Consider the following 19,986-nt stretch of genomic DNA (forward strand, 5'->3'; position numbering starts at 1 on the left):
TACAGCTGACTCGGTAGAACGTACCCTTGCTCCCTCATTTGCATTTCCACTGAAAGTGCTCTCTGTTGCACAGCGCTCAGAGGGCTTCGAGGCAAAGCTGGATTGCTTATGAGGAATGAGCATCCACAATACCTCTTGTATTAAAACTTGACACCTATTAAAAGCTTAATAATCTTCCAAGGGCTTTTGGTTCCGAGCCTAAGATTGATAATCTAGTGCCCTGTTTTCTGTCCAGAAGTGGGAATAGGATGGCTAAAGCTAGATGCAGATGTACTTGGCTTATTTGTTCCTTCAAAGCACTTTATTTTGTGAAGTGCATGTAAAGCAAAAACCTGTGTTTTCTCCTCAGCACCTAGCAGCAGTGGAAGAAAGAAAGATCAAGTCCCTGGTCGCCCTTTTGGTGGAAACGCAGATGAAGAAGCTGGAGATAAAACTTCGCCATTTTGAGGAGCTGGAAACCATTATGGACAGAGAGAAAGAGGCAGTAAGTAGGGGGGTACTAATCTGAAATTCTGCATTAAATCAGTCACTGCAAAGATCTGTGTATGCTAACAGCTGGAAAACTAGCAACTTCAGCTGTTTCTCACCTTTACGCACGTCTTTCTACTTCAGCTAGAATTCCTAATTACCCCCTACAGCAGCGTTTGAGCCCTCTCGTTCTTTATCCAGCGTCGTCTTTTTACCATAAGCAGCAAACTGGTGGTATCCTAGATTTCCTTCCTAATCCTTACTCCTGTCATCTAAGCACGAATGTGGAACTGGTCCTGAGCCTTTACGTAGGCCTTATCGCATGAATGATATCTGACATACAAATGGCTTTTCCCTGTAAAGAGGGTGAAATGAAACCTTACTTCCCTAAGGGAAGGGAAACCAGTACGTCTGCCTTTCCTTCCTGACCCAGTTCAGCCTGGAGATTTGGTTTTAAGCATGTAGTTCAGCTTTTTTGGAGGGCATTCTCAGTAGCTCTTGGGAAGGTCCTCAAAGTGAGATGCAGTAGCAGAAGGATACGTGCTCAGGAGTAACAGCTTCTCGTTCTGTGATGAGGGATTTGCCTGAGCTGGAGAGGGCAACAGCAGCTTCAAGAGAAGGGAAGGAAGCATTGATGTCAGGAGATGGGAAAAGGTAGTTGCTCGTAGGGACCAGAAAAGTATCAAAATGGAGCAAAGCTGAACTGACGAATCTAACGATGAAGTGTGACTGATGAGGAGGAGGAGCTGGGCAAGCTAAGCAAGAAGGTTCTTAGTTTCTGTCCTCAATCTAGTGAGGCTCTAAGCCAGGACACAGGTCTTGATTGAGGTCTAGCTAGCTGAAGAAGGTAGTGACACTAAGAGAGCATATATACGGTGCGTCCCAAGTAGAGCTGCATGTATATTGTAGTGACACTTTGCTGGAGACTTGTGTATCCCGAAAATCAGGGTGTGACGTGGAACAGATGCTGTCTCTGCCTATCAGTGGCTGGATTACGCATCAATTACGAGCTGTTCTTTCATAGGTAGTGCAACAGGCTTTCAGAGAAGCAGTTTCTCTCCAGCTACTGTAAAGATGACTCAAAACTTCATTTTTATCAGAGTGTGTTCATTTTTTTAATTTTTTTCCTGTTGAGTAGCTTCCTTATTTTTGTCAATAGGCGATTACTCTAGATGTCTTGAAGATATCGACTCAGAATTCTAGGGATTTTCACATTTGCCCTACCGTGTGAATTTAATGGAGTTTACATCCTCACTTCGGCGTTAATCACATTGATAGAGTTTGACAAACTCTGGTCTTTTGTTGTAGCAGAATGTCAGCAAGAATTTCTAGATTGCTCAGCATCCTCAACCATTTCAGTGCAGTGTTTGCCTCTGACACTGATTGGCAGCTCAAGAAATGGACCTAACTATTGTGAAAAGGTTCTCTGTAGATTTCTTTCTTGGAGGGATATATTCTTCGAGTGACAGGGGTTTTTTTCCATTCCGAGGCATATAACATTTTCTTTTTTAAAAATGTCCATACAAATTTTTCCCTTGGCTTCTTGGTAGATAAATTTGGTCTTTTCACCTGTCATTGTGTATATTTAGTGGAATAATTAAAGTGAAAAACTTCCTTAGCACCATTGCACACTATACATACGTCCTTATTTGCTGCACTGGCTTTTTCTTACCGTAAAGGTAAGGCGATTCTAAGTGTTGAAAGAAATCTGTGCTGCAGACTGGAGGGTGTTAGATTTTAGGCAAAACTCACTTCAGTCTTTAAGCTAAAGTAATTTCAGTGCTGCCAACTCTGTGCCTGACCAGGGATCCTATTGGTGGGAGCCTGGTTGACTCAGAATTTGTAATAGCACATGAATGTTTTCTTTACCCGTTTTTGTTTAGGGAGGAGTTACGTGCTGAAGATGAAATTGAGGTACAATGATGGTTATTGTAGAAGTATACATTAAATGCTTGTTATAGTCCCTTCTAACTGTGAATCACTTTGCAACAGTGCAAAACCGTGCTGTTGCAGATTTGAAGATTGTCAAGAGTGTGATATTCATGACTACGTGCCTTAAAATTTGGCTGATTTCATGAATTGGGTTGTATAAGAGATTGTGTGGCAGACTGATGCGTGCTGACCTTCATTAGGGTGCCTAGCCTCACTCTTGCCTGACATCCGCTGCAGGTATTACTGAGTTTTGAGAGTTGAAGAGTAAATGCAAATTACTGATAGACTGCCCACCACAAAATGTGTTACTACCAGTTGTCTTAATGCTAATCTGGGGGTGCAACTGCAGGTTGTGTCCGTAAACCTGCTTTTAAAATGATTACAACAAATATAAGAATCTAGTACAGAACCAGATGTTTTGGGCTCTGCATCAGCTTTAAGACCAGCTTGTGTTATAACTTGTGTTTATTTGCCTTTTTCCTCTGTCCGACTGTCTTCTCTTGTTCTAAGGGGAGGGAATGTGTAGAAGAGAAGTTTTCACTGGTTTTCCAAAGTACAAGGTCTATTTTCAGACACTGGATGCTGTTTGGGAATGCTTGTGAAGACTTTTTTTTTTAAACGGTAGCAGGATAGAGTACCATGAAGAGAGCAAAGCAGGAATATAAAAGACTATAAAAAGTACGGTGTAGCCATACTTCTTGCCTAAGCCTTTGTTTCAGGTCATTTGCAGTAGTTCTTGTCTGAACTGCCTGCCACCTACGGAATCTGTTTACACACATGCACCATTACACCATTGGTGTACGTGTCTCTTCATTTTATCAAGTTCTTCCCGCTAACGTATTAGATTGGTCAAGGAAAAGGAGTCATGGCAGCATGAATAATCCCATTGTAGTCCCTACATGCAGAAAACCAGCCCCCAACAAGGAGTATGTATTATTCATTAGGCTCTGTCCCCATCTGGTTCTGTTGGTGAATGCGTGCTCTGTAGTATTCTGTTCTCATCCATGCTTTGTCAGCAGTCGAACTGCTAACACAAAGTATTGATGGAGCTTTGGGATTTTTGGAGCACTTCTGCTAGGTGGAAGTCTCCTTGGCAACCTGCTTTTCAGATAAATTATGGAGTATATCTTAAAATACTCATTAAATATTTGTAAACTAGTCACACAAATCCATGTGTCCAATTGCTTAAGAATGATAGATGTAGAAATGCGTTACGATTTCTTAAATAAGTCAAATGACATACGCTTCCTTAACCAGGACAGCAATCACTCATACAAATGCCCAATATTAAGAAACATTTTCTGTAGCTTCTTTGTCTTTTCATTTTGGGCTTGCTTGCTCTCTACATGGCTTCATAATTAAACTAAGTAGCCTATTTTATGTTAATTGGCATAAATTACATGAGGTTTTTTACATAATACTCTTAATAGTGCAAATCATAGCTGCCTGGATATCATGATGTCCAGGTCCTACGTTTAAAATAATGGTACGGAGTAGGATCCTGCTTGTAATCACTGACCTTGTGCTATTGCACGCATATTCTGCTTTTGGTCCTTCCCTAGAAAATCTCTTCAGTTTCCTGTTCCTCTCATTCCAACATGCAGGAGATTGAGAGAAAAATGCACAGTTTCTTCTGGAATTGTGTTAAGGCTGAGTGCTCTGCACCATTCTTACTGAGTAATGTGTTAGTTGTATTACTGAGAGATTTTTTTAGGACAAAACAAGGCAAGTTCATCTGTTCCAGCTGGAAACTGGCCTGGACCCTTTACCAAAACCTGCTGCAAATCAGACAGAAGCCTGTCAATAGGATAGGTGTTTGATTTGCAGAAACATGTTTTAATTGTGTAGTTCTTAACTATTTTCTTCACTTTGCCTTTTTTCCCCTTTTTTTGACATAGTTAGAGCAGCAGAGACAACAGTTGCTGACAGAACGCCAGAATTTTCACATGGAACAGCTGAAATACGCTGAATTAAGGGCTCGTCAGCAAATGGAGCAGCAGCACAGTCAAAATCCACAGCAGTCTCACCAGCACTCCAGTGGGCCTGGGATGAACCCCCTTGGGGCACCAGCGCATCCAGGCTTACTGCCTCATCAGCAGCCCCCGCCGTACCCTATGATGCACCACCAAATGCCACCACCTCACCCACCACAGCCAGGTAAGAGTTGGAAGGAGAAAATCCTTTATGCTAATCACCGTTTCATAATAGAGTAAAATCGGAGGAAGAGGTATTGCCAGGTAAAATTGCGCAGGGTGTAATGGATGGTCTGCGTTACGTAGCGGTTTATAATGGTGCTGCTTATAAAACGGAAACACAGTTTGCTAGAAAGATGAGTTTTGTTCATCTTGCGGCTTCATTTTATAGCTTTTGCCCCAGTACCAGATGTGTGGATGGAGTTTGGGAAGGAAGTGTCTTATCAATGTGTATGAATACCCAAAAGGAGGGAATGAAAGAGACAGACAGACTCTTCTCAGTAGCACCCAGTGACAGAGCAAGAGGCAATGGGCACAAATTAAAACATGTGAAATTCCATCCAGACAGAGGAAAATACTTTTTTTTTTTCCCTGCGAGGGTCATCAAACCCGGGAGCAGGTTGCCCAGCAAGGCTGTAGAGTCTCCATCCCTGGAGATAGTCAAGCTCTAAAGTAAAAAAATGGAGCTGCCCCTAAGTATCATTTTCAAATGTTTTTAGCTTGTTTGTATTTCCTTAGACTTTTTTATGCCTGGTGATCTCAGCAGAGATGCTCCTTCAAAAACAATCATTCCCTCAAATTCTCCAGTTCGTGGCACACCTAACCGTGTAAAAAAACACAGGGGAAAGGACTGGAACGAGAAGCAGAAGCAGAAAGCTCCACAACCAGTTTCCTTTGGCAGGACACCTGATTCAAATATTCTCCCGTGTCCTACTCAGGGCTTTGCATTCTGGCTTCTGCCCTTCGCTTGTGCTTGATGCCAGATGAGTCGCAGAACCACGTTGGGCAGAAGGGTCACTTGAAACTCTCCAGTCCAGCCTCCTGCTCAGAGCAAGGCCAGCTGGATCAGACGGCAAGGGACTTGTCCTCTTGAGGTTTAGATATCTCCAAGCATGGAGATAGTCCTAATACCGAAGGATGGAGAAATTAGGTGGCGATGTGACTGTGCCTCACCTCAGGAGGAGGAACATTTGCTGGGCATAAAAAAAAAATTATTGTCACTTATTCAGAACAACTGTTTGTGCTTAATGGCAAAACTAACAGCCCTACTGTTAAGTAACTAAGTTGCTAACAGTATTTGCAGTCTCGCCTTTAAACCATGTTACTGTTAAAAGGTATTGGGACTACCAAATATTGTACTTTTGCTGCGAAGATGTTTATGGGAGTTAGAATTGACAGCTTTACTACACTTGCTAAACGTTGTTGAAATAATAATTTAAAATAGAATAGCACTATCTGGCATGTAGTAACCTGATTGTCTGACTAGACCGCAGCGAAGGAGAATAGCTTTTGTTGATTTTCAACTGCTTCACCAAAAACTAGTCTAAAAGATTACCTGATCGGTTATTAGCCGAAAGTATTATGGAATATCTTGCATAGGCTGCTGCTGAAGAAGCTGAAAAGTTTGGGGTATCCTAATCAAAAATAGGATGTGGCAACAGAAAGCATGCAGGAGCTCGAGTTTCTGTCTTGGGAAGAGACCTGTGTTACATGTACGGTTTGGAAAAGAGTGGAAGTGCATAGTAAACTAGCAGGATTTGCAGAAGACCATGAAAGTGTGAAGCATCTAATCCCAACTGTGTGAATCTCCACAGTAGTAAAACTTGATTCAATCAACAGATGCAGAGTAATACTCATCGGAGAGGAAGACAAGAGTTAGCCTTGTGATCTACATGCCTCAGCTAACTATCTTTTTAAGGGCTCGGAGTCAGTGAGTTCCTGGCTTCGTTGTGCACTTGTGGACAAAAAACACTGACACTGTTTTGGGAGCTATTCTAGTTTGTGCTGAAATTGAGTTGGGAGAGTGATTAAAATAGGGTCTATTTTTTAGATTCAAATAATATTGTAGCTTGATTTGTCTGTTGTATGCTGTATTGACAGTTCAGGTCTATTCACTTAGCAGTAGAATGGAGAAATTCTGTGAAATGGAAAAATGGCAAATTGAAAACAGATTAAAGGGGGAATCATTGCATGTCATTAGACTAGCTCGTACTTACAAGCTGCTATTGAGACTGAAAATGCAACAAGATTAAATGCATTGTTGTATTCACTAGGGGACTAAAAACTTAATTTCTAATATATTCACATCCTTGGTTCACATAATACCTTATTACTTCAGCCTCATCGTGATCATTCAGGCCCTCTATATCCCCAGTGATCCCTTTTGGTGTGTATTGTGGGGAGTGTGGTACTGTGTTAATTAGTCAGGACATCTCTTTTTCAAATTTGATTCAAGTTAATCAATAGATTGACTTTTCCACATACACACACCGCTGTTAGAGAGCAGCAGACTGACGGGTGAGGAGCAGCACTTCTGGCTCCTGCGGCAGTGAAGCATCTGGTGCTGTTTCATGTCGTACAGATGTGGGAGTAGGTGGATCTTGCCCTTTACCTAGTCTGACAGTTCACCGCTGAGATACTTTTGTGAAGGTGAGAATTCAGAGGCCCTTTTGAAAGACTTTGAGAGTTTGAAGGCAAACCCCTCTGCTTCTTCTCCAGTATCCCAACTGATCTTGCCTCGAAAGCAAAACAGTCTGTTTTCCTCAGGCTCTTCAGTGGCAGTCCTTGCGTTTGTTAGAAATGCTTGGGAAGTCCACAGCTTACTGCCAGAGCTCTTCAGCTTCGTAGTGGAGTTTTGTATAACTTGAGGGCAAGGAGAGGAAACAGAAGAGCTCACCATTTCCTCGAGTGAGTCCAACACTTAAACTCTGAGCCAGTCCTGGGGGCGTGCGTGTAAATAGTAACTTAGGGAGCCTTCAGTCACTCGTGAATTGACCTGATTTTTCTGTTCAGGTAGGTTAAGATGCCCAGAGTTTGACTTCCCTTCACAAATCAGTACATCGTCGCAGGGTGACTCTCTGCTGGAAAGATCTCAGTTGCACGCAGCAGACACGAAGTTACAGTCTCCAAAAATCTTACTGGCACACTGAAGCGGTCAGCAGTTGCATTTTGTGTGCACGCACCCTGTCTATTACATAGATTTTAAAAATAACCCCTTATCACGTCATGTTGAATCGGTGATAAATACTACAGAACTTCTATTGTATCCTGTGTATTTTCCTTACTTTCACATTTTTAGAGCAATTGCGGTGTATTTATTGGACTTGTAAGTCTTGGAGCATTAATAGTTCAATACTTGCATGACAGACCTGTACATATGTAGATAAGTAGTAATTTTTGCTGCTCGATTGCTAATTTGGGATTCTTTGAAACAAACTGGTGAACTTCACCTTACTGGCCACACATCTATGTCATAAGGTCCTCCACTGCATGCCTGCCCATGAGTCTCTTGCAGTCTTGGTGGAGGTGCCAAAATTTGGAGGGTGTGGGTAGATGAATTTTCGTCTAGCAGAGGTAATCCCTGCTAGGGAGGGCTGAGATGTGCTTGCAGAAGAAATCGGAAAGCTTTTTTGCTGCTTTTAGTCCTGTAGATGAACCTCTGGATTCAAAGCTGTTGGTGTACAGCTTCCCAGTGCAGAGCTTGAAATGCTTTTGTAAGAAGGGGCATTTTCCTTATCCGAGCTCTCAGCTTCTCTCCAATAACAACCTGCTTTCCCTAAGGTGGCCAATTTCAAGAAACCTCGGTGATGAATACCACGGCGTAATTCTTCATTCAGGTATAAAGAGGTTATTGGAGGCTGTTAGACAAGTCGCTGTCTGCTGGTCTGTCTGACAGCTCAGCAGGAAGAACTGACCCATTCAGTTTGCATTGGAGAAAAATCCCGAAACAACTTAGCAGTAACTGAGAAGCACCAGTGGGCAACCTTCCAAAGCACAACCCCGAGGGGAAGCTGGAGATGGAAATACCCTTCACAATTTCCTGTTCAGCTGCATGGTTTTAACTCCAGACTTTACCTTGGTTCTCACTGGTGTTTTCAAACAGGTTTCTGACCTTAATAGTGACTAAAAGTTTAACTGTTGGTTCAGTAGACCGTGAACAAAATCCTAAGTCAAATGTTTTTAAAGTGATTGACGAAAGCTGAAGAGATGGTGGGAAACAAAGTGATGAAAGGATCTGAAAAGGCATTTATAAATGGAAGAAAAACAAATAAATTCCTGCTTACGGGTTTTTCTGGATTCAGCGGCAGAAGCAGCTAAGCCAAATCTCTTTAGGAGTGAAGCTCTTTCTAGAAAAATGTTCTTTAGCTTAGATGTCAGTCTCTGGACACAACTAGTCAACATCTCCAGTGGAGGGTCGGTCTCTGGACACAACTAGTCAACATCTCCAGTGGAGGGTCAGTCTTTGCAGCGAGCACTTTTCATCGTCGTGGCCACATCTGGTTCTGCTGGACCGTAGAATTCACTGGGACATGCTGAAGAGCTGGAATCAGTCCAGAGGCCAGTGCTGACGGGCAGGTTTGGTGAGAGAGAAATCAAGAATGAACCAGGAGAGCTCCCCCAGAGAGGAGAGCTGTTGGTGAATGCCACATAAAGCAAAACTTTTACAGCGGACAGTGTACAACACACAGCCAGAGAGGCTTCTTAGAGGCTTTTGCTGCTTCTGCTATGTCTTTTTTGTCTGGATAATGATCCTTTTGCTAGTCACAGCAAGCAACGTGGCTGGATGGTTAAAAACCTTTGAGTTTAAAAGGTAGAAATAGGACTGTGTTATCAGTTTGCTGTGACATACGGTTTAACTTGATGCTTGCTCCTCCAGTGCAAGCCTGTGTTTTGAGTTTGGCCGCCTTCAGTTTGTCCTTTGGTGCCTGGGTGTGGGGAGATTCTGGTCAACTCGATGACCAGAAGTATGTTGCTGTTCTTGGGCACGGGCACTGATTTCAGACAAGTCCCATTACTAGTTCCTTTCACAGATTTTTTACTTTAACCTAATTTTGACTGTGAGTTTATTTTGTTCTCTCTTTTCCCCTGCAATGAAGACTTCTAAAATAGAAGGATAAAACTGGATTCCAGTTTGACTGTGAAGAGCTGTACCTTGTAATTAAAACAGAAAACAAAATTCCCCATTTCTTCCTGTGTTACCAGCCTTGCTGTTGGCTGTATCATTTGAAGTACATTATTGATTTCTTTTTGTGCACTATTCTGGTTATCTGTGAAATGCTAAGTGCCCTGTACAAGTGATACTTGTGGTGTGTAATACGAGAAACTTCTTGAAATTCTTGGAGGAAGAGAGATAGATATGTATTAATAGTTGTCATTAACTCTTCCCTTCAAGGGGGCTTTTCAGCTAGTAAATCATTTCTGACTCAAAGCAGAAATGGAGTAAGGCGGTAAGGGTACGCTTTCCACTACACCTGGATGAGTAACTTTAATAAACTTTTACCCCCAATAAGTTTTGCTTAATTTTCTGTTGATGGTTGAAATATTCAAAAGAATGTTTTTGTAAGTAATTTTCAGCTTGTGGTTTTTCAACTAAGTGTTGGGCGTTTCATTATTTAAAACTTGCGGGTTTAAGCTGAGCTACTGGATCCTATTTACTTTCCTATTGGACTGATTGCAATTCCAGGATTTTTTGGTACAGATAAGGATTTTGAGTTCACTTCCTTTTACTAAATATTTTCTAAGAACCGTCAGTGCTTTCTCTTTTATCCATTGTATGTACTGAGCTTGCTGGCAGGAGATGTGCAGGGCGTAGTCGGATAAAAGGGTGGTCAGTGGGTTTGCAGTCTTTGTCCACAGCGCTGTAATACGTGCGTAGCTGTGGGTTTGCGAGGTGTTTTGGTGGTTGGTAATACAGAAACGTTAAAGGCACGTTGGGTGCTCTCTGGTATATTCTTGACTATATGAAAACCTGTCTGGGCAAGAGGCATTATGGGGCTGGAATAGTAAATGAGAGTCAAACAGGGGACAGTCGTTCATCTGAGGATGCTGGATGATATTTTAGTGACTTGCACTGTTCTGTCGTCTTAACATCTGCAGAGCTTCTCCGGTAAGTTTGAGCAGCTCCTAACTCCTTACAAGAATGTATTATAGAAGATGCATTAATATTTGAAGGTTACCGGTGCTGCCTTGCAGAATGGTTGTCCTTGCGGGTGTGACACACAAAGCAGCTTCTCGACAAAGTATCTTCCATCGTACGTGCTTTGTTGCAGAAAAATAATGGTGAGCTGTCAGCTGGGAGGTGTTGTGGATGTCGGGGCCCCGCGAGCCCGGCACGGTGCACCTCGGCGGTTGGAGGTGTCTGACTTCAGCGTGCCGATGCCTCCGTCGTCAGCGCCGGGTGAATCACGCCAGAGGGGAGTGACAGAAATGCAATATGCAAGTGAAGTGGAAATTCTGCCTCTCCCCCGAGACGTGATGCTAAATGAGTTATTGTAGTTAATTATTCACAGTTCTTGGCTATGGGAATGTCTGCTGCAGTGCGTGTCGGGGGAGGACGTGCTGAAGGAAAGGAGGTGTCTGGGAGGTTGGTTAGAAGTACAGATTTCCGCGTCTTCTGAAAACCCTTCCCGGTGGGAAAGAGCACATCTTGCAGTGCTGCAGAGCTGCTCTGCAGTGAAGCTAGCAGGCGTTCCTGGGAGCGGTTCTCTGCCTGTTCCCATATCAGGACTGTGAAACAATTCATTCAGTAGTAGGAGAGCGAGATTTCAGCAAGGCACATGCCCCACGGAGATCAGAGGAATGTCGTAGCCTGCTTTTCCCCTCTCCGAAATCCTGGCTGCCAAAGGAGGGACTCCCTTCACGTAGCACTGGCTGCGTTTGCAGATTTTTCTCTTTGAATGGTAAATAGGGAGAGGTGTGCAGGGGGATTTGGATGGGCTCCAAGCTTTGTGCATCACGCCCCGTCGGCTGCTACAGTGAAACAAAAATACTAAAACTGTTTGCCACTCCAGTACCCCTCAAGTAGCTGATTTAATAGAGGTAGAGGCTTATTTAATAGAGATAAAGACCTTGGAGATCCTCTTAAAAACTGTTCCTCATCCATTTCACCGTAACGTGAATCTGCAGTTGGCAGTTTGCTAATAGTGGAATGCTTCAGAGGACGCATTAGAAAATGCCTACAATCTCTAACGTGTAAAAGATATTTTTCTTTTAGTCTGCTAAATCTCATTCTATTGAACCTTTTGGCTTTATCTCTTTCTGTGTCTGCTGTTTTAAAGCTCTCCCCCTTATGTAGGTCACACTTCCACATTTTATGCTTGAGCCACTGTCTTGAAGCGGTATCTCTTGTAAAATGAAAAAAAAATATGATCCCTGTAGAAGTAGGACTTAATTTTTGCCGTAGTAGTAATTTCCCCTTGCTTAATCCCAGTTTGGTTGGGTATTGCTTGATTACTGCTCAACTTCAGCATTTTGGAGTTCTGGTATGTGATAGGATTGGTCCTCTGTAAGTACCTTAAGCTAATTTTAAGGTAATTGTTGCATACCATGTCAGGAAGGCAAAAAATGGGCAGCCAACCCTGCACTCGGACACATAGGAGCTTCTCAGCTTATGGGCGTCTTCAGAAAATCTGCAGTGCCACTTATTTTAAAATCTTCAAAATTTAAGAGAGAAAAAAGCTCTACAGACTCTGTGGTTCAGGGAGGAGGATGCTTTGGAGTCATGACACACTTTGAATTTATGAAGAAACAACATTTTTTGAAGTTGATTTAATTCCTGTTTAGTGCTGATTTTGGCATGACTGTGGTTGATTTGAATATAAAACATAGTCCCCGAATCTCTGCATTACCGCAGGTCTGACAGCCTTTCTCTTGCTGAAGGAATACTTGCCCAGTGTTAGAGCTAAGACCTCATGTGAAGCCACTCGCTGTGTAGTAAGTCTGATCCAGCTTCAGGTGTTTCAGAAGAGGTTTTTTTAATATTAATCACTTCATTAGTGCAGATTCATTATCTTGTAGGCATGTGGTGTTGGAAGGAAAATGGCCAGATTACACTTGGAGAGGTTGATGCTCCTATCAAGCGGCAGCTCCCAAGCTGGGGATTTCTCCGTTCCCAGCTTTCCTGGTCTTCTGAAACACACCTGAGTTGTTCCAGTTTTTACATTTTATTCCCCGATCAGCCTTAATTTTGCCAGTGAATAACATCCCTCATAGCTGTGAATATCTTCTCCTTTTGCTACGAAGCCCTCTACATCTTTGGGCTGTGTTTTATCTCCAGTTTCTTGTTTCAGCATGGTTCAGCCCCTGCCACCCTTCTGCCCCCACCAGTTTGAGTTGCCCTGTATCTGCTTCTGCTAGTCTGCCTTCGCTTTCTGCATGCTTGTAGCTGTTACTGTTTCTCTTTTTTGGGTTGAAAATACAGGGTTTCATTAAAAATAAAAGATCTGCTCAAGCCAGAGTTCTTAACAGCATAATAATGTTGTCTTGATGTACCAAGTGGCTGCTCTTCTTGCGCTGTACCCTTTCAGAGTACAACACTGGAGTCAAAGCGTGGGAGGAGTGCGAGGATGAGGATGTACGAGGAAGCAGTGCTCAGCTCATTTGTCTGAGCTAATCTAGATCCAGACACAGTTTCCGATGTTGCAGCTTGGTATGTGAGCTCCGTTGCTCTGTGCTCCAGCAAACTTGACTTTTCACGAGTAGGTTGTGAGTGTGTGTATACTGGGTCAGCCCGGAGGTTCACATCGCTGTCTTTGATCTGATAGCAAATGCTTTGCGAAGACTGTAAGAAACAGGGTAAATGCAGATCTAGCCTTCCACAGTCAGACTCCTCGAGCATTTTGACGCTCAGTGCTTGGGGGCTGCTTTGAACTGGTGTGTTCATAGCTGCCGATAGACCTCCGCAAAATTGTTAGCGAGTTCCATGGTGTAACTAAGTTCTCTGAAAGCGGGTTTTTAAACCTGCAGCGTAAGAATTTCGATTGCCACCTTTAATTCTGTATTCAAGGAAATAAAGGCTATCTCTTTGCTTTTCCCATACCTCTTATGACCTTTGACGTGTAATAAGCTGTCATCTCTTCCTTCATACAGACTTTCTCCCAAGTACCCTGATGGGCATTAGTTGTATGCCCCAGTGTCTATGCTGAGTCCGTTTCTCTATTAAATATTATTTTGAGTCCACTAGAAGACTTTAAACTGACCGGGAATATGCAGCCTATCAGTAGAGTGAGGCAGATGCTCCAATTCCCTCCTTGCCTATGAAACAAAAGCAGCCTGCCGCCGTCTCCTGTTCTGGGCTCTGAGGAATGGACTATATCTGCCAAAGCAGACACTGAAGATACAAGCTACTCTTGGAGGACTTCTTGCACAGGTAAACGGAGCAGAAGAGCATAAATTTTTCCCGGAAAGTAACTACTTTGAGTCAAAGTTGTCAGAACATTTCATAAGTGAAGAGAACACGGTGTCAGGTACTGAAGTGCCCAGATAAGTCCTCTTTTCTTCTGCGTAGACTGAAATTGCTGGTGATACAGGATTTTTTTTCATGTTTGTTTTTTTTAATATTTCACCCAGAACTTCCAGCGACTGAAATTCAAGCTGTTGTGACTGTAGTGCCACAGGTCATCACATAATATCGGGCATGTCGAACTTCCCACATCTGTCTCCTGCAAATCGGGGAAAATCCCAACTCCTGGAGCTTGACCAGCTGCCCTTGTGCAGCCGCGTACTCCGACAGGCTGTGCTTCAGAGCTGATCTGTTCGGGCTGAGTTTGTATATACCCCCAGGCTGGTTTCTGCAGCCTTGCAGGGTGGAGGAGAGCTGCTTGCTTGTTGTCTACCCGCTATGCTCGTGTTTGAAGCTCCAAGCTGAAGTTTCCTAGAAGCTCAGCTCTAGCGCAGAACCGAGTACAAAGAGTCTGTAAATGAGCAGGTTTAGGCTGTTTGCAAACCCAACAGCGTTTTGTCTCTTGACAGCGCTGGTCCTGTAGCTCCTGACCCACTTCTAATACTAATAATTTACCATGTCTTTAAGCCTCAGCCTGTGCCTGGCTGTTGCTTTTGGTGACAGTGTTCTCATGTTGCCTGCCATGCCCTTTCTGCCCACTCCTCATCTCTGAGTGAGCTGGACCAAAACAGATGCACAGATGCCAGCAGCGGTAAATTCATGCCGCGTCTGCTTAAATCTTCAGTTATCTGCGTATTATCCGTTGATACGCTTGAGGGCAGGGCTGCCATTCAGGAGGGCTGAGGCAGGCTGGAGGAATGGGCTGACAGAAGCCTTGTGAAATTCAGCAAGGACAAACGCCAAGTCTCCTACCTGGGAGGACTAACCCCGAGCAGCAGCTCTGCAGAAAAGGTCCTCTGGGTGCCAGTGGGCAGCAAGCCGAGCGTGGGCCAGCGGAGACCGGCAGCGTCCCAGGCTCTACGAACAGGAGCACAGGCAGCGGGTTGTTGCGGGATGTGATTTTCCCCCCCACTGCTCAGCAGTTGTTAGACCACAACTGAAGGACTGGGTCCCCCAGTACAAGAAAAGCATCGATTAAACTGGAGTGGGTTCAGCAGAGGGGCCCCCAAAGATGGTCCGAGGGTCTGAGCACTTTCCCCATGGATAGGCTGAGGGAACTGGGCTCGTTCAGCCCGGGGAGGAGAAGGCTTCGGAGGGACCTACCAGCAGCCCTACAAATACCTATGAGGAGGTCATCGAGATGACAGAGACAGGCTTTTCAGTGATGCGTAGTGGGAGTAAGAGAGACGTAAGCTGGAACACGAGAGGTTTCGACTGGGTATAAGGAGGTCGGGCACTGAAATGGGTCGTACGGGGAGGTGGTGCAGTCTCCATTCCTGGCGCTTTTAGAGATCAGTCAGGTTTTGACAAAGCCTTGAACAACCTGGTCTGATCTCAGAGCTGACCCTGCTTTGAGAGGAGGTTGGACCAGAGACCTCCTGAGGTCCCTTCCAACCCAGTTACTCTGTGATGGAGATGACTCTTCAGTCCTCTTGCAGCCTGCTTGCTGCTGAGGAGGGGAAGGCGAATGGGCCACGCTGAGGAACATTCAGCTCAACTGGTCTGCAAAAGGGAAACCAGACACAGGAGCTCGTGTGTATGGGACTTGATCATCTCGAGTTACCCGTGAAAGTATGCCACGTAATTTCAGGAAATGTCCCACCTTTTCTTTCTTCTTTAGGCTGTTGATGAGGTGTAAGGATTGCAAGGGGCTTCTTCAAAACCACCTATTTGTCATCACCAAAGCAGAAAATATTTTGTTAATAATGGGGACAAAAGAGAGGGTTTAAAAGCTCAAATGTACACAGCTTTTCTGGTTGGCTGCTGCTGCTGCTGCTCTTTAATATACAGTGATTGCAATGCCATGATGTGCGCCGCAGGCCACTGATCAGCGATGGAGTGTATCCAGGGATAAATTTTCAGAGTTCTTTTCGTTTGTAAATGTTTGAGAAATCTGATCGTTCAATAGAGCTTCGTATCTGCTGCTTGCGTGTATGCTAGTCTTGCTCCTGTGATGAAGCAGCGTCAGGCTGGCACATAGACCTCTTGCTTGCATGACCAGGAGCTCCAATACTATGTTTTCATCGTTCGATGCTTCAGAGTCCCTGTGAATTTAAGGTGGTTTAGCACCCCTGCCACAGATCTCCAGGACTGTGTGAAGCTAGTGGGCTGTGGCGTGTTGGATTCTTTTGCACTGCGACTGTTGGTGGGTCCGGTTTCAGAAGCAAATACTCCCTTATACTGTCATCCTGCCGTGCCTTTTTGCAAGGATAACCTGTCTTTCTCAAAGAGCAGGTTGTTGGTTTAAAGTACCATGGAACTACAGGCAGAGACCAGCAACCGAGGGCTAGACAAGCTACCAAGTGCTTTAGATATCCAAGATGTGCATCTTCTGGAGGGACGTGGCGGAGCAGGGCGGACTTAGCGAAGGCACCAGAGATCGGGGAAGCGGAGCAAGGTTATCTATTTGTGTTGTGGTTTTTCTTCTTTAACTATTGTTCAGTTAGGTATTCCTGCATGCTTGGAGTGCTCTTCAGTGGTGCCCCTAGCTTTCTGCAGAAGGGCAGTGGTGGAGAAGGATTTGGGATGGCTGGTGGACTTCACCTCTGTGAGAGCGTGGGACGTGGCCCCCAGGCAGAGGCGTCTGTACAGGCATTAAGTAGTGACAGTTCCCAAAGAGCAGGGTTTGCTTTCGATCACCAGTGTTATTTTACAGTGCAGGTCATAATACAAGCCAGCAGTGTGCCCAGGTGGCCAAGAAGGCCAACGGCATCCTGGCCTGTATCAGAAATAGCGTGGCCAGCAGGAGTAGGGAGGGGATCGTGCCCCTGTACTCGGCGCTGGTGAGGCCGCACCTCGAATACTGTGTTCAGTTTTGGGCCCCTCACTACAAGAAGGACATTGAGGTGCTGGAGCGTGTCCAGAGAAGGGCGACGGAGCTGGTGAGGGGTCTGGAGCACAAGTCTGATGAGGAGCGGCTGAGGGAGCTGGGGTTGTTCAGTCTGGAGAAGAGGAGGCTGAGGGGAGACCTCATCGCTCTCTACAACTGCCTGAAAGGGGGTTGTGGTGAGGTGGGTGTTGGTCTCTTCTCCCAAGTGATGAGTGACAGGACAAGAGGAAATGGCCTCAAGTTGTACCAGGGGAGGTTTAAGCTGGATATTAGGAAAAATTTGTTTATGGAGAGAGTGGTGAAGCACTGGAATAAGCTGCCCAGGGAGGTGGTGGAGTCACCATCACTGGAGGTGTTCAAGGAACGCGTGGACGAGGCATTGTGGGACATGGTTTAGTGGGCATGGTGGGGTTGGGTTGATGGTTGGACTTGATGATCTTACAGGTCTTTTCCAACCTTAGTGATTCTGTGATAAGAATTCAGGCATAGACCAGCCTGCTCTTTCCTCTTGTACTCAGCTCTGTCTGAGGCTGCTCTGTCTCATGTCCAGGCTGTGCTACCTTGCTGGTGGGCCTGTATGGTCCTACCTCTGACCAGAGGGTGCTTGTGAAGAGCTGTAACCCGCCTGTTTCAGGCAATAGCTTGTGAGCCAGTGCAATTCCGTGACATCCTAGAAGATGGAAATGACAGATACCAATGAAATATTACTCAAAGTTCTTGTTCCGAAGCTGAGCATAAGTAAGAGTTAAGTGTTTGTGACAAAAGTATTGACTCGGTCCCAAATCCAGAGCTCCCACTTTCTTGGCTTTAACCGCTGGTGTGGCTGTGGTGCTTTTTATGTATGTTCACAGCCTCTTTTTTGTTCAAGGATTCTGTCATCACACTTTCTTTCACATAATTGCCTGGGGTTTGGGGTGGAATGAGCTCTTGTGAAGGAAGCCTTTACAATCCATGCCTAATAGCTGCTTTTTTAACTAAAATACTGTACCTTTATGTAAGTGTGTAAAAGTAAATGTAATTGGATTATGCAAAATAATCTCTTCAAATGAAGTTTTAAAGCATCAATCAACAAGTTGTAGGTGTCCGAAGCTGGGCGATTCTAACAGTTCCTTTATGCAACTGAAACATAAAGGTCTCTTACAGAGCTGATATGTAAGGAAGACTTACTGGAACACTCCCTCACATCAGAATGGGGGGCGGTTTATGGTGGAAATTTCTTCACAGTCCAATTTTTAACTGTATGATTTCAGTTATTCCATTAAATTAATCCATTAGGCTTTGTGGCTTCTCTTTTTCATCAAGTGCTCTTGCTTTGATGCCTTGTTATTCTGCTGCAATTTGTTTCCCGCGCCTTCATTTAGATGACTATCAAATGCTTTTTTAGTAGGGGTTCACTTAAAATGTTGGGTTTTGACTGCAAGCGTTACCTTCCGCTTGCCTCTTGTGCTGATGTTTTTGAGAGATGACAAGTGCCCCGTGGTTCTTCCCAAAGGGAGCGTGTTGACTTTGGGGAGGATGAAAAGGCATTTCCTTTGGTGTTTGGAGCATGTATGGAGTTGGCTCCAATGCACAAGAATTTTTTTCTTGCTGCTCAGAGAACAACTGGACTCTGTTTTTTTCCTCTTCCAGTCACTTCCATGTTTCACATGAGTCTCACCATCGTGTCTCTTCACTGCTCTTGCAGGTCAGATGCCGGGGCCCGGTTCGATGATACCTGGACAGCCCATGCCAGGCCGGATGATGCCAAGTGTGTCAGCAAACATCCATCCAGCTGGCGGTGGTCCCCCCCCACCCGGCATGTCACCGATGTCAGGAAATCTAATTGGACCTCGTGTTCCTCTAGCAGCTCCAAATGGCATGTGTAAGTGGATCTCCAGCAGAAAACGTTTTGAATATACCTGGTGTGGCTTTTTTTATACCTGGTGTGTGCTGGAAGAGTCATTGCAGTTGAAACCCCTTTATCTGCTGCAGGAATAACAGGATCTGCGCACGCTGGCAACCAAAGACTGGTGCCAGAGGTGTGCTTGAGGCTTTAAGTGCTTGTCTCCCCTCTAGGCATCCAAATATACTCCATTGTCCTTTATTTTATTTATAACATCCCTTATTTTATTTATAATGACACTAAGGCTCTGTGGTCATCATCAAAAACCTCTCCTGACTTAGTCTGGAAGAATGCACAGTAGCAGTTCAGGAATTAACCGTAGCTAAATCCTTAAATAGTGGAGGTCAGAATATAATTCAGTTCAACAATACCTTACTGAAAACTTAACACCGTGAAATTAAAAAGAGGAAGTCCTAATCAGGAAGAAGCAAAAGGTATATTGGGAGTGTTCCTTACATGGTATAAACACACCTCCAAAACCAAAATTGATTTATGCCAGCCAAAAAAAAGCAGCTGAAGTCAGTAGCCACTGTGTGGGAGTTACTTGAACGAGTGTGAGAATGTGGCCAAACCCAGCAAGCAAAAGAAAAGCTGGCATGGCTGGTGCAGGATGCTCTGTCATGAATTCCTCAATAAATTTGTCTAAATTAGTTGCAGCCGGAGACAAGCTGCCAGTCTGCTTCAGCACGGCAGTCTTAACCCCAAAAATGTTATTCAGCATCACTGTCACCGGACGGGCAGGAATTGTGATCGCTTGTAGTACCTCTCCCAAAAAATAATTGGGAAAAGCCATCCCATTTTGGCTTCAGCTGAAGGGAGTTGCTGAGGGGTACTGACTCATCGGTGTTAACCTGCATAAGCGTGAAATACTCCATTCTGATGCTATTTTTGTTCAGACGTTTGCTCCTTATTCTTCTGGTGCTCTAGCTTTTCTTAGTTTTCCTTCCCTTTTTCTGAGCCTCTACCACTGGGAATATCTTATGTCAGGTTGTATTCCTGCTTGCTCTCTTCCCTTATCTTAATTTCTTTTTTTTTTCTCCCCTACTAAACAAGTCAGTCGTGTTCCATTAACATCTCTCTGTGCATGAAAGCTGGCCTTTCGTATCCTTCATTTCTTTCCTCCCACTTGCTGCATCTGTGGATTCCTCTGCTTTAACCTACATACACTGTTCAGAGCTTAAGTGCAGGCTCTGTTTATATAAAGTCTATTGTTCCATCTGTTTTAAATAGAAAGGAGCCGTAATCTAAAGGCTTGAGCACAGAGCTGGGAGATGAGAAATGCTAATTCCAGCTCTGAAAGTTGCGTGACGTGAACTTTGCCAGCTACTGAGCTGCATGCCTG

The 19,986-nt window shown here is 44.4% G+C and overlaps 1 protein-coding gene across 1 annotated transcript in view; it reads left to right on the forward strand.

Moving 5' to 3' along the window:
- The window catches only part of SMARCC1 (SWI/SNF related, matrix associated, actin dependent regulator of chromatin subfamily c member 1), a 94,507-nt gene that overhangs the window by 72,200 nt on the left and 2,321 nt on the right, over positions 1 to 19,986 (forward strand). The window contains exons 25-27 of the mRNA XM_059818570.1: positions 350 to 484; positions 4,299 to 4,557; positions 18,447 to 18,623. Coding sequence (XP_059674553.1) covers positions 350 to 484; positions 4,299 to 4,557; positions 18,447 to 18,623 — 571 coding nt within the window. The remainder of the gene's footprint in view (positions 1 to 349; positions 485 to 4,298; positions 4,558 to 18,446; positions 18,624 to 19,986) is intronic.

This window comes from Gavia stellata, chromosome 6, assembly GCF_030936135.1.
Source record: "Gavia stellata isolate bGavSte3 chromosome 6, bGavSte3.hap2, whole genome shotgun sequence".
Lineage (NCBI taxonomy): Eukaryota > Metazoa > Chordata > Aves > Gaviiformes > Gaviidae > Gavia > Gavia stellata.